Consider the following 15,541-nt stretch of genomic DNA (forward strand, 5'->3'; position numbering starts at 1 on the left):
ATGAAAAATCGGGACAGAATAAACCCTGAAAAAAACTTACAACTTTAACCCATCCAAGCCACTTCCTTTCTTTAGGCTTAAAATACATGTAAACCAACTATGTACAATGAGAACAATATCAAAATGATTCATGATAAATGATTGTCACACAACTAACAAATATGATACAAACATTGAATAAAGTGGTAATATTGTACCCCTTTTAAATACAGGAGAAAGCAGTATTTTTACTTTCTCATTAGATCAGAGACTGCAAGTCAACTTTTTTTCTGCAATTTGACAAAACTGAATCGTTCATAGGCAATGTTCACCTTTACCCTGTTCAACATGTATTTGCCAACAAAGAAATTGCTGCCTATATTTAATATCTTTTTGCTTGTAAAAATACTTATAAAGCATAAAGTTCTAAAATGATTTCATCTCCCAGTTTGGTACAAACTGTGTATTTAACCTAACATAGAGAAACAACAAAGAGAACACCAGTGTTGAACAAGAAAATGCTATGCAAGATACCGACTATATTAAAAATACAAAAAGCACTTCAATTACATGTTTCAGTCATCAGTTAACACCAAATTTTAACAAAATACCATTTATTAAATGAGCCATGCCATGGGAAAACCAACATAGTGGGTATGCGACCAGCATGGATCCAGACCAGCCTGCACATCCGCGCAGTCTGGTCAGGATCCATGCTGTTCGCTAACAGTTTCTCCAATTCCAATAGGCTTTAAAAGCGAACAGCATGGAGCCTGACCAGACTGCGCGGATGCGCAGGCTGGTCTGGATCCATGCTGGTCGCATACCCACTATGTTGGTTTTCTCATGGCACGGCTCAAAAATGTGTAATTGTTTCTGGTAATTCAATGATCTTTTTCTTTTACAGCATCAGACAGACCTTGGCAGTGTGAAACACTTGTTTGAAAATATAAAATGTATTGAAATTACCGTAATCAGAAGCGTATGTAACTTTTAACTGAAAATTAATCTTAATTCTGACTAAACACATACATTTGCAAATCAGAAATATTTTTATGAAAAGTACTAAATTACCACAGTATCCAACTATAACAGTAACAACTCATTATATACAGCAATAAAATTACATACATTCAATATAGTAATATCATATCCATAAATCGGGTCATATATGTACACCATACAAGATATAAGTGTTATAGACGAAGAAAGACTAAAATATGACACATGATATGTTTCAAAATGACATGAACACTGGATGTTCTCCACCCAAAGAATAGAAACCTGATGCATGTTATTGACATAAGAAATGAACACTGAAACCAAGCACACTGATTGTGTCCCAAGATATGTCTTTGGTTATTGCCTGATTTTAATTTATATATTTTCTACAGGAATGGCAGAACCCCTATAAAACATATAAAACAGGAGGTTCTAAGGAATAAACATTTCTGTCAGATGTAAATAGCCTTTTATGATGACATGAATTCAAAACCAATTCGGTGAGGGGCACGAGATTGAAAGTCAGCGACCTAAACTACTTAGCTGCAGAGGCCTTAAAATGACCCGTCAGTATAAACACTAAATAAGTACTAACTGGAATCGTCAGATACTGTTTATAAAGGACAGAAGTACTACTAAAGCAAGCCATAATAAGGTTAGATTGAATGAAATATCGAGTTCTGGCAACTTAAATGCTTCTTGCATACTATCTATCCAACACTATTCCAACATGTTTTCTCATCTTATTACTTCCCTCTATAATAAATTACCACCAACATTTATTTTTTATGCCTCTGTACAAGAATTATTACCACTTCTACCACACCTTCGATGATGCAAATATCTTTCTCCAGAATGATCATGTAACATCTGATATGACGACATTTTAATTTTCAAGCAGTTAAATGTAATATCAAGACACAGTCCTTATTATCAGGTAAGCTGCTATTACTTTGATCATTTTTTCCTCAACAATTACCCCCTGTGAAATACTTTCCACCTAAATGTATATTTAGGTCTGTAAGCTAGGTCACACTTTATCTTCACTGGCAAGAAAACTTAACATAGGACAGAATTTCCAGCACTTCATTAGAAATAACTATCATTTGTTTGTCCACTACTATTACTGTTATTTTCAACTTCTCTCCACTGAGGTCTTGGGATTTGGATGTTTCCAAGTGCAGATGGGGCAGACTGTGCTGACCTGGTACTCCTTCCCTCAAATCGCATTGGGTTCATGACGAGAGCAAACGCTCTGAAACTTGAGCGGAGATCACTACGATGTACAGGGAAGTAACTCTCACCATTCTTGTTCAGCTGTCTGTAATGTACAAACACAAGATGTTTCTCTTAAAGAAATATCATTTAAAACACTCAGGTAAAAATATTACTTTGAGTGATTGTATGTAGTGATACACATAAATCAGGACAAGCCAGCTGACCCCTCTCTCCTCCCTGAGTTGATCACCTGAGGATGACTGTCTGACCTTCAATATATAAATTCAGTATAAATCTATATGGACAAGACAAGCTTCATTAAGATAAATTCAAAAATGTGGTTTCTAATCTTTTTTATACTATTTCATCCTGTGATTGGAAACTAAATAGTCTACCTCCCGACTGATTGACAATTAGAAAATTTTAGCCTCTGTTCACTGAAGGAAAGGCATAAAAATACAGACTGAGTATAAACTTGTTACCTTCTGAAACACAGGAAGATACAGGCAACAATGACAAGGAGAGCAGCCACACATGTTACCCCTATACCAGCTACTGCACCGGTGCCCAGACCAGGATCTGAAATATACATTTGGAAGATGCAGGTAAAAATTACAAGGAGAGCAGTCACCAATATTATTATATCAGCTACTGAAGCTGTTAAATCAAAGTGACATTTCCACAATTTTCAGATTATAATTATTCAAGTCTTTAAAATCAATCTATTTCCCATCATCATAAACAAATACAAAGTGGGAAAGATCAACAGAACCTGCTTACCAGTTTCCTGTTCACATCGTAACCCTTTATAACCCTCAAGGCAACGGCACTTTGGATTTCCTTCTGTATCTTTACTACAAACACCATTCTCACATACACCTTCACAGTTGTCTAAAAAATATTGGATATTCAATCAGTGTAAGCATACTGTAAGAACTATTTAAGAAATATTAAACAATTAAAAAAAGTATAGATGAAAAACACTAAATCAGACAACTTTACATCTGGATTTCACAGCAACAGAAATCTCGGATAAAACCAATATTGAAGACCTGAGGTTTGGCCTATTTGCTATTATATCTTTAAACAAGAGGACCATGATGGTCCTGAATCGCTCACCTCTTCCCACATGATCCAGTTTTGAGTATGATGTCGTTTTTTCTATTATTTGACACAGTGACCTAGTTTTTGAGCTCATGTGACCCAGTTTTGAACTTGACCTAGATATTATCAAGATAAAAATTCTGACCAATTTTCATGAAGATCCATTGAAAACTATGGTCTCTAGAGAGGTCACAAGGTTTTTCTATTATTTGACCTATTGACCTAGTTTTTTAAGGCACGTGACCCAGTTTCAAACTTGACCTAGATATCATCAAGGTGAACATTCTGACCAATTTTCATGAAGATCCATTCAAGGGTATGGCCTCTAGAGAGGTCACAAGGTTTTTCTATTTTAAGACCTACTGACCTAGTTTTTGATCGCAGTTGACCCAGTTTCAAACTTGACCTAGATATCATCAAGATAAACATTCAGACCAATTTTCATACAGATCCCATGAAAATTATGGCCTCTAGAGAGGTCACAACGTTTTTTCATTATTTGACCTACTGACCTACTTTCTGATGGCACGTGACCCACTTTCGAACTTGACCTAGATATCATCAAGATGAATCAGACAACTTTATACAGATCCTAAATATGCTTTAGAGGGTCACAGTTTCTATTATTTGACTAGACCTTGTTTGATGCATGTGACCAGTTTCGAACTTGACCTAGATATCATCAGGTAACGTTCTGACAATTCAGAAGTCTTTGAATATATGGCTTAGATAGGTCACAAGGTTTTTCTATTTTTAGACCTAATGACCTAGTTTTTTAATGGGACGTGACCAGTTTCGAACTTGACCTAGATATCATCAAGGTGAACATTCTGACCAATTTCATGAAGATCTTGAAATATATGGCCTCTAGAGAGGTCACAAGGTTTTTCTATTTTTAGACCTACTGACCTAGTTTTGACGCACGTGACCCAGTTTCAAACTTGACCTAGATATCATCAAGATGAACATTCAGACCACTTCATACAGATCCCATGAAAAATATGGCCTTTAGAGAGGTCACAAGGTTTTTCTATTATTTGACCTACTGACCTAGTTTTTGACAGCATGTGACCCACTTTCGAACTTGACCTAGATATCATAAAGATGAACATTCAGACCAACTTTCATACAGATCCCATGAAAAATATGGCCTCTAGAGAGGTCACAAGGTTTTTCTATTATTTGACCTACTGACCTAGTTTTTGATGGCACGTGACCCACTTTCGAACTTGACCTAGATATAATCAAGGTGAACATTCTGACTAATTTTCATGTAGATCTCATGAAATATATGGCCTCTAGAGAGGTCACAAGGTTTTTCTATTTTTAGACCTACTGACCTAGTTTTTGATGGCAAGTGACCCAGTTTCGAACTTGACCTAGATATCATCAAGATGAACATTCAGACCAACTTTCATACAGATCCCATGAAAAATATGGCCTTTAGAGAGGTCACAAGGTTTCTCTATTATTTGACCTACTGACCTAGTTTTTGATGGCATGTGACCCAGTTTCGAACTTGACCTAGATATCATCAAGGTGAACGTTCTGACCAATTTTCATGAAGATCTTTTGAAATATATGGCCTCTAGAGAGGTCACAAGGTTTTTCTATTTTTAGACCTAATGACCTAGTTTTTTAATGGCACGTGACCCAGTTTCGAACTTGACCTAGATATCATCAAGGTGAACATTCTGACCAATTTTCATGAAGATCTTGTGAAATATATGGCCTCTAGAGAGGTCACAAGGTTTTTCTATTTTTAGACCTACTGACCTAGTTTTTGACGGCACGTGACCCAGTTTCAAACTTGACCTAGATATCATCAAGATGAACATTCTGACCAACTTTCATAAAGATCCCACAAAAAATGTGACCTCCAGAGTGGTCACAAGCAAAAGTTTACGGTTGCACGCACGCACGCACGCACGACGGACGACAGACGCCGCGCGATCACAAAAGCTCACCTTGTCACTTTGTGACAGGTGAGCTAAAAAATCCTTATGTAACCTTTTCCCTTTAAAATAACGTACACCATAAAAGTAACACTACTTCTTGCAGGCTTTCCTGATGAGAGTGAGTAACTTACGCATTCTGTGGTAAAAATTTTTCCACATGATGTCATGTACATAATATTAGTTGTGGTTCCATAAAAAAATCATCATAAATACATCTTTGTGATGTACGCATAATGGTGTAATATCTTACCGACACAAACCCCATTCTGGAAAGTGGATCCGCTACAGCACTGGCAAGTGTAAGATGGATCTATGCCTGAACACACTCCTTTGACCTCCCCGCATCCATGTAAGCCAAGGTCACAAGGGTCAAATTCTGTTTCCATGGTGATACACTCTGACCTGGATACTGACCCCTCTCTAGATGTTGTCTCACCAAAACTGCACCTGAAGTTTACAAAAAAAGCATATCAAAGTAATTCATCTAATTTCCTAAATATAAAGTAAGTTCATTTAATTTTCTAATTTTTTTTTTCACTCTAGCACTTTGACCATTTCTTCAAGATGCAGCATCATGTATGCAATATCATTCAAACTCGTATCAAAATTTATAGAGACAATAATTATATGACACACGAAATTAATTTTCAGGGGAAATAAATCTGTCAAAGCTTTTTCAAAACTGGAGAATGTTCATGGTACATATTTTAGTCCTTAGAATCTGGTTTGATGAAACAGAATGGGGACAATTATACCATATGACTATCAAGTAAATGAGTCCAAGGCAGTAAAATGTGAAAAATTGCTGAAGGTTGAATGCCACTAAAAGGGATTTTATAATTTATTTATCTTTTTAAAGCCCCTATGGTTAGAAATGGGCATACATGTTCTAAGGATTACCATTTATGTTCACCCCCCAAAAAATGGTAATTTTGAATGGAAATACAGCTAGATCTGAGAATACCATATAAACTAAGAAAACAACAAGATTTGTGGTCTGTAGTATTCCTTACCCTGTTTGGTTTTCTGAGCTTACCCTGTATAAAATAAGAAAAATATCACTCAAGACATAAAAACTGGAAACAAAACTTCCTCTGAGAAGAGGTAACCAAACACATTTAATCAACACTAAATACCTTGTACAACAGTCTCTGTCTTCAATGTTCTGGTAAGTTCCAAAGGGACATAACTGGCATGTGTTGCTGTCAGTTCTTCTTTCACCTGTCTTGCATTTTACTGAAATTGGTTGATAATATAAGTTTTATCCCTTTAAATATTTACTGTGATTAAAACTACTACCACAGCAAAAGACAGGCACAGTGGGCATGTAAAATATATTTACCTGCATGGAATTCTCATTTTTTATTTGGCAAGCAGTTGAAACATTAAAATAAACTGGTGCTAAAAATTCCTTCACTTCCGTGCTAATACTGTAACATTTGAATTGTATCTTGCTGGAACAAAGACAGCAATAAAGGCTGTATACTGGTATGTTCATATAGTTACTTACCAAGTGAACAATCTTGTGAATTCTTGGCTCCTGTGGACTGTGTAGTGTAGCCATAGGGACATGGCTGACATGTGACATCTGACCTATCATCTTTGTACATGCCTACTGGACAGGGGACACAACTCCCATCAACTGACATCTCCATACCCAAAATATTGCACGTAACTGTATAAAAGGGCAAGAATTTTCAGAACATAAAAGCAATCTAAAATTCTAAGTAAGAAGGGGTGTAATTCATTAAAAGAGCCAGAGTTATGGACCTTGTGTCAAATGGTCTGGTTGATGATATGGAACAAGTGTTTCAAGATTGAATCAAACCCATTCACTGATAAAAGATACAGGGTAAAAGTGCACCAGAACTTTAACCTAAAATCCTACAATTCTAAGTAAAAAGTGTGGGGGGAGGGGGAGGGTTAGTTCATGTAATATTTTTGCAAGAGTTATGGCCCTTGTGCCAAATGACGTGGGGTGATGATGAGGACCAACTATTTTAAGTTTGAAGGAAATCTATCATATAATTACAGAAATAAAGAGAAAATGCATCAACACTTCAACCAAGGTGCGGATGTAAGTAAGTAAAGTCTTTATTTACAGAGGGTTGCCCAGTTAGCATAGATGTAGATCGGATGTGGATGCCAATGCTTGGTTGAGCAGGATAGGTTGAGCAGGATAGCTCTCAATATACTTTGTACAGTCAAGCTTAAGATCTGCCAAAATATTTATATCTGTTTTCTTTTTAAACACCTTTAACATCTTTTCTTCACCATACTGAAAACTTGTTTGCCAAGTATGCTACCTAATCACAAAGTCATTACTTATGTTTTAACTTACTTACTTACTTTAACAAAAACAAAAAAAATCCTAAAATAATAACAATTTTCAAAGTTTGGTATTCTTAAAGAGCGCATCTGACAGAGTGAACTAGAGTTGTCACAGGAGTGACGAATTATACCCCCACAATATGGCCTTGTCACAGACCTAAGCCAATGTCAAACTGAACTTGCTTGACCTTTGACCTACTGACCTCAAAATCAATACAGGTCATCTGCTGGTCATGATCAACCTTCCTGTTAAGTTTCATAATCCTCGGTCCAAGCATTCTCAAGTTATTGTCCGGAAAAGGTTTAAATGTTCTGGGTCACTGGACCTTTGACCTTTGGAACTGAAAATAAATAGGGGTCATCTGCTGGTCATGACCAATCTCCCTATTAAGTTTCGTGATCCTAGTCCAAAGTGTTCTGAAATTATTGTATGAAAACTGTTTAAAATGTTCTAGGTCACTTTGACCTTGACCAGTGACCTACTGACTTAAAATTATAAGGGGTCATCAAAAAATTATGATCCTAGACCCAAGCTTTCTCAAGTTATCATCCAGAAACCATTTAACTGTTCAGTCACTGTGACCTTGACCTTTGACCTACTGACCTCAAAGTTGAACTTGACCTGTATTTTATGATGTTACACCTGTGTATTAAAAGTTATGATCCTAGGCCCAAGCGTTCTCAAGTTATCATCGGAAACCGTTTTACTGTTCAAGGTAACTGTGACCTTGACCGACTGACCCCAAAGTCGAACTTGACCTGTATTTTCTGATGTTACACCTGTGAACCAAAAATTACTTAAATCAGTCAATCCTTTCATGGGTTATCAACCATGAAAACCAACGCACCGATAGACCGACCAACCGAAAACTCACTCCTATATACCCTCCCCCCTCCCAAACTTCGTTTTGTGGGGGTATAATAATATCCAAATGACAGTGCCCTAGCAAATATTCTGATGTGTGTCTAATAGTATACATGTATATAAATTACTCACAATCACAATGGTCTATTGATGTAGCCGGACTACTTTGTGTAGTGTGACCCAATGGGCAAGGTTTGCAAGAAGTAGACCCGGGCTGATCCTGGTAGAAGCCCACTTCACACACCTCACACTCTGTATTCAGGAGGTAATAGCCAGGCTCACAAATATCTGCAAGACAAGAAAAATTTATGATCATCAGTTAATCTGCATCTCCTGGAGATTGTAACTAAAAGCTACTGTAAAAAGATCCATAATTATCGTCTTAATTTTCACGCGTCTTTCTTTATTCTTGCATCAGGAAATTGAAATTCTGCTTGAATAATGATACATACATGTAGTTGCAAGAATTAGTTAAACCTCACGTTGTCGCACTGTCACTTGGGGTCAAATTTCTGGACAATTGATCTATATAATTCTTCCTGGGTATTATGCATCAATACACCAAAACAAATTTCTAATGACAGTCCCTGCCTTTTTTAATGGTGTACAGAAATTTTCATCCACGGTGCTATAGAAAGAAACAAGTGAATGAAGTATTGCCATGCAATACAAAGTCCCCTACTGGAAGGCACCTAATTTTTTCTACTGCAGTATAACATAATGAACTGATATCTGTCAATGATGTATAAACAATATTGTACTACATATACAATATGTTATAACATTATAACAACACACTTGGATTAAAATGTGCATATATAAAAACCCACAGTTGTTTTCATATTGAATTTTTTTGGCTGATTATAAAAATGTTATCATGTAAGTTATTTATAGTAACAACAAAGGGAAATTAATCTTTAAAAAAAAAAAAAAAAAAAAAAAAAAAAAAAAATTAATAATATAAGTCCACAAGAAACTCTTTACCAGGTAGAGATAGGTCAAAATACACCTAAAAATTGGATGTAACATGCATGCTGTACCACAGAAAAGTGGTCTCGATTTTTCTCTACTGCCAGTAATAAAAAAGTTACAATAAAATCTATTTATAGTAACAACAAAGGGATGTAATTCTAAAAACAAGGGTGCCTCATGGTGGTGAACATTTGGTCCAAGTTACATCAAAATCCCTCCATGCATGAAGAAGAAATGTTCCATACAAAGTCATTCTTGAATTTGACCTTTGACTTCTAAATATGACCTTGACCTTAGACCTAGGGACCTGGTTCTTGCGCATGACATGTTGTCTCATCCAGGGGAATATTTGTGCCAACTGATATCTAAATCCTGCTTTGCATGACAAAGTTATAGACCGGACAGGAAAAAAATCCTCTTGACCTTTGATCTCAAAGTGTGACCTTGACCTTTAAGCTAGGGTACTGGGTGTTGCGCATGACATGTCGTCTCATCATGGGAAACATTTGTGCCAAGTAATATTAAAATCCCTTCATGGATGGCAGAGTTATGGACGGGACAGGAAAAAAACTCTGTTGACCTTTGACCCCCAATTGTGACCTTGACCTTTGAGCTAGGGGTCCGGGATTTGCGCATGACACGTCGTCTCATCATGGGGAACACTTGTGCTAAGTAATATTAAAATCCCTTAATGAATGTCAGAGTTATGGACCGGACACGAAACAGACCCTGTTCATGCTATGTTAACATTTGACTGCTAAGTGTGACCTTGACCTTTGAGCTAGGGGTCTGAAAGTTGTGCATGACATATCGTCTTATTATGAGGTACATTTGTGCCAAGTAATATTAAAATCCCTTCATAGATGGGAGAGTTATGGACCGGACAGGAAAAAACCTTGTTGACCTTTGACCTCCAATTGTGACCTTGACCTTTAAGCTAGGGGTCCAGGTTTTGCGCATGACACGTCATCTCCTCATGGGGAACATTTGTGCCAAGTAATATTAAAATCTCTTCATGGATGGGAGAGTTATGGACCGGACAGGAAAAAAGCCCTGTTGACCTTTGACCTCCAATTGTGACCTTGACCTTTGAGCTAGGGGTCCGGGATTTGCGCACGACACATCATCTCATCATGGGGAACATTTGTGCCAAGTAATACTAAAATCCCTTCAAGGATGGGAGAGTTGTGGACCGGACAGGAAAAAAGCTCTGTTGACCTTTGACCTCCTATTGTGGCCTTGACCTTTGAGCTAGGGGTCTGGGTTTTGCGCATGACACGTCGTCTCATCATGGGGAACATTTGTGCTAAGTAATATTAAAATCCCTTCATGGATGACAGAGTTATGGACCGGACACGAAATTGCGGACGGACAGAATGACGGAATGACAGAATGACGGAATGACGGAATGACGGAAAAGAGCATTCCTATAGTCCCCAAAACTGGTTTTCAACCAGTAGGGGACTAATAACCCCTAACACTGGGCGACACTACAAGGTTTTACTAATTCTCTCAACTATGTATCATTATTTAAACAAAATTTTAATTTCCAGATGTAATAATTAAGAAAGATGTGAAAATTAAGACCATAATTATCACCCTAAAAACCTCACAAGGATTGTTAAATCTCACATGTATATATCTTTTGAGGTGAGAATTGAAGTGGCATAACAGGATTCCGTAGAAATCCACAAGAATTACTTCCCACAAAATAGCAGATTTCATAGTATATTTCCTTACAATAATGTATCTAAAACATATGTACCCTTTCATGACACAAAAGTATTTATAAATTCTTGTGTACATTAAAATATAAATTTTTGAACAACAAATCTTATAATAACTTTTAATTGGTAAACATTTTCAATTCGAAATCTTACAGTAACACTGTTTTCCTGCAACAGAACCAGCTGTTAAAGTAGTCTTCCCTAGATCACATGACCTGCATGTTGTCTGCTTCTCTTGATCACTGTAACTTCCTTGTGGACACTGTTCACACAGACCAGCTGTGGAATTATGGAAATATCCGAGGCCACAGTTCACTGAAATCAGTAAGTTGACATAATACCAGTTTACTATGCCCATAAATTGCGAAACTGTATTTTTCATCACTGTGTAATATGAAGTGTAAAGGACAGGTTAAAAATTTGATAAGTTGAAAGATTTCACTGCTTAATTTTAGATGCAACAATTTCAAATCCAGATGAAATACACTCATATCTACAGTCGTCTCTCATATATCTACAGTTGTCTCTCAAATATCTACAGTTGCCTCATACATCTACAGTTGCCTCTCATATATCTGCAGTTGCCTCATATATCTACAGTTGCCTCATATATCTGCAGTTGCCTTATCAACAGTTGTGGCTCTTATATCTACAGTTGCCTTATCAACAGTTGTCTCTCATATATCTACAGTTGCCTTATCAACAGTTGTCTTTCATATATCTACAGTTGCCTCATATATCTGCAGTTGCCTTATCAACAGTTGTCTCTCATATATCTACAGTTGCCTTATCAACAGTTGTCTCTCATATATCTACAGTTGACTTATCAACAGTTGTCTCTCATATATCTACAGTTGTCTCTCACATATCTACAGTTGCCTCATACATCTACAGTTGCCTCATATATCTACAGTTGCCTCATACATCTACAATTGCCTTATACATCTACAGTTGCCTCATATATCTACAGTTGCCTCATACATCTATAGTTGCCTTATACATCTACAGTTGCCTCATATATCTACAGTTGCCTCATACATCTACAGTTGCATTATCAACAGTTGTCTCTCATATATCTACAGTTGCCTCATATATCTACAGTTGCCTCATATATCTACAGTTGCCTCATATATCAACAGTTGTCTCCCATATATGTACAGTTGTCTCCCATATATCTACAGTTGTCTCTCATATATCAACAGTTGCCTCTCATATATCAACAGTTGTCTCTCATATATCAACAGTTGTCTCTCCTATATCTACAGGTGCCTCTCATATATCTACAGCTGTCTCTCATATCTCAACAGTTGTCTCTCATATATCAACAGTTGCCTCTCATATATCTACAGCTGTCTCTCATATATCTACAGTTGTCTCTCATATATATCTACAGGTGCCTCTCATATATCTACAGCTGTCTCTCATATATCAACAGTTGTCTCTCATATCTCTACTGTGGCCTCTCATGTATCTACAGTTGTCTCTCATGTATCTACAGGTGTCTCTCATATATCTTGTTGCCTCACATAAATCTACAGCTGTCTCTCATATATCTACAGTTGTCTCTCATATCTCTACTGTGGCCTCTCATATATCTACAGTTGTCTCTCATATATCTACAGGTGCCTCTCATATATCTACAGGTGCCTCTCATATATCAACAGTTGCCTCTCCTATATCTACAGTTGCTTCTCCTATATCTACAGCTGTCTCTCATATATCTACAGTTGTCTCTCATATATCTACAGGTGCCTCTCATATATCTACAGTTGTCTCTCATATATCAACAGCTGTCTCTCATATATCTACAGTTGTCTCTCATATATCTACAGGTGCCTCTCATATATCTACAGTTGCCTCTCATATATCTACAGGTGCCTCTCATATATCTACAGTTGTCTCTCATATCTCTACTGTGGCCTCTCATATATCTACAGTTGTCTCTCATATATCTACAGGTGCCTCTCATATATCTACAGTTGTCTCTCATACATCAACAGGTGCCTCTCATATATCTACAGTTGGCTCTCATATATCTACAGTTGTCTCTCCTATATCTACAGTTGCCTCTCATATATCTACAGTTGCCTCTCATATATCTACAGTTGCCTCTCCTATATCTACAGGTGCCTCTCACATATCTACAGTTGTCTCTCATATCTCTACTGTGGCCTCTCATATATCTACAGCTGTCTCTCATATATCTACAGTTTTCACTCATCTATCTACATCTGTCTCTCATACCTACAGTTGCCCCTCACATATATATACATCTGTCTCTCATGCATGAACAGCATTTTATACATTCAATATTGAAAACCTTTAAACATTTTTAAGAACATTTACATATTTATTAGATATCTAGGCAACTTACCACATCTTCCGTTACTAAGGACCTGCCCCATGTCACATGATTGTTCTGTGGTTACAGATAAATCAACTGTTTCATACTCTCCAAGTCCGGACTTTAATGAATTCTCAAACTGACCAATTACAGCAGAAGAATTCTCAGGTGTTATGCTGGTTAAGAAAAAAGATAAAAAAGTAAATAATACCAATCTTGATCAAAAACTGAAAAACTGCAAGCTTTTTTTTAAACCGTTTTCTTTCTAAAATAACTGATCTTTAATGGAGACCTAAGGGTACTCAGATGCTTCTGTTTTTCCCTATACCAGTTCCAGTTATTAGGCTATTATTGTTTTGTTCATGATGAATGTAACAATTTACTAAAAGTTTCTTACACTAAATTTTATTAAATATTCATCTGTTGTGGCTGAAGCAGGACTGTCATAAAGTACTGTCTGCATTTGTCAATGCATGTCGCATGATACTTATTCATTTATGTTTACAGAAATTCTAAGTCTCAATGTAACATACTCATTGTTTCTGATCCTGAATGTCACGTTAAACTGGACAGGATTTACAGATCTCTTTATGATGTCATTCAAGAAGAAAGTCTACATTAATACTTTCTGTGTGCAGTCTTTATTTGGGGCATAAGCCAGAATCGAAGAATTGGCCACTAATAAGTCGGCAAGGCCAATTTTAGCAGATTTGAACACACTGGTCCCATCAATTGTAAAAAGCCGTCAAATTTCATCAAAGGATCATCAAAACCTTAAAGCAATAAAATACAGTATCTATATTCCCACTCATTTATGTTGGCTTGATTATAAAGAAAGCTTAAATGTAACTTTACTCTCTCTCTCTCTCTCCATCATTTGGGAAATAAAACATGACAATTTCTACATGTGGAGAAGTTGTGACTCAGCTGGTTAGAAATTATAAGCACCTCCGGACTGAGAAGAATAGTCCTTTCCTTTCCTTTGTTGTACCTTAACAGTTTTAGTTTGTAGATTTTTTACTGTGACTTGAGGCCAGTAACATAAAAGCCAAATATTTTTAAACTTCATCATATTGTATCAAGCACATGACTAAGTTATGCATACAAAAAAAAACCATAACCAAATAGCCATCACTGTAGGGATAACGCATGTTTTTTTGTGTTATAACATCGCAGACCCCCGAGGAATTGGTTGGTACCCGAGCCCGTAGGGATTACCGAGGGATTCTGAAGATGTTGTAACACGGAAAAAACATGCGCTAAAGCTTTCTAGCATAAAACACAAAAAAACCAAGTAAATGAATACATTGTCCCTATACGTCATTAAACTTCCATGAAATGCGCAGTAAAGTATACATAAATTTTTCAATTGACGTAATTTCCTTTTTGAATTATCCGTTTGGGCCGTAATATGTTTTACGCTTTGCCACGGAACGCGAAATATATGAAAAGAGTTATAACAGTGTGTGAGCCCCAAGAATCTCTCTGTTAACACATTTTTGCTCTCCTGTTAAAACACCCCCCAAAAAAGGGGACAATAACAGCAATTTTATGCTAGAATATCATATGTAAATTTTTATGAATATCAACTTGTAGATTAAACTCTCTCATTAATATGTCAAAGATTTAAACACTAACCAGCACAAGGTGGAAATGTAAAATATTTTCCTCTAGGTGGATCCATAAACCAATTTGCATGTATATAGACTGGCTGCTTCCCCTCCGCAAACATTACCCATCTAAACACCAAACAGTACATTTCATCCATAATCCCCTACCGGTCACATGACAAATCTCCATAGAGAGGTGCTAAAGGTTCCGTACATGTCTGAGCTATTAAATGTAAAATAGAATTTTTTTTTTTCAAATACTATAAAAATCATTATTAAAATTTGTGGTAGACTAATGTTGCAGATGTCTTCTTTGTGTCAAAGCCTGAAATCTACACCAATGAAAAACTAGGCACTACATTTTTATACTGCAGAATCATGCCCCCTGCATGTATGACCAAAGATGTTGTTTTCTGAGGTTTTAATTTTAA

At 36.6% G+C, this 15,541-nt stretch overlaps 1 protein-coding gene across 1 annotated transcript; it reads right to left on the reverse strand.

Annotated features, from left to right (window-relative positions):
* Positions 1-839: 839 nt before the first annotated feature.
* LOC128551715 (sushi, von Willebrand factor type A, EGF and pentraxin domain-containing protein 1-like) lies at positions 840-14,134 on the reverse strand. Its single transcript, XM_053532633.1, has 10 exons — positions 14,034-14,134; positions 13,531-13,676; positions 11,310-11,471; positions 8,590-8,745; positions 6,772-6,936; positions 6,398-6,497; positions 5,512-5,708; positions 2,980-3,090; positions 2,682-2,778; positions 840-2,302 (listed from the first exon to the last, which is right to left on the reverse strand). Exons 2-10 carry the CDS (start codon positions 13,559-13,561, stop codon positions 2,071-2,073), a joined length of 1,251 nt encoding a protein of 416 aa, XP_053388608.1. The 5' UTR covers positions 13,562-13,676; positions 14,034-14,134; the 3' UTR covers positions 840-2,070.
* Positions 14,135-15,541: the final 1,407 nt, after the last annotated feature.

Source organism: Mercenaria mercenaria, chromosome 2, assembly GCF_021730395.1.
Source record: "Mercenaria mercenaria strain notata chromosome 2, MADL_Memer_1, whole genome shotgun sequence".
Lineage (NCBI taxonomy): Eukaryota > Metazoa > Mollusca > Bivalvia > Venerida > Veneridae > Mercenaria > Mercenaria mercenaria.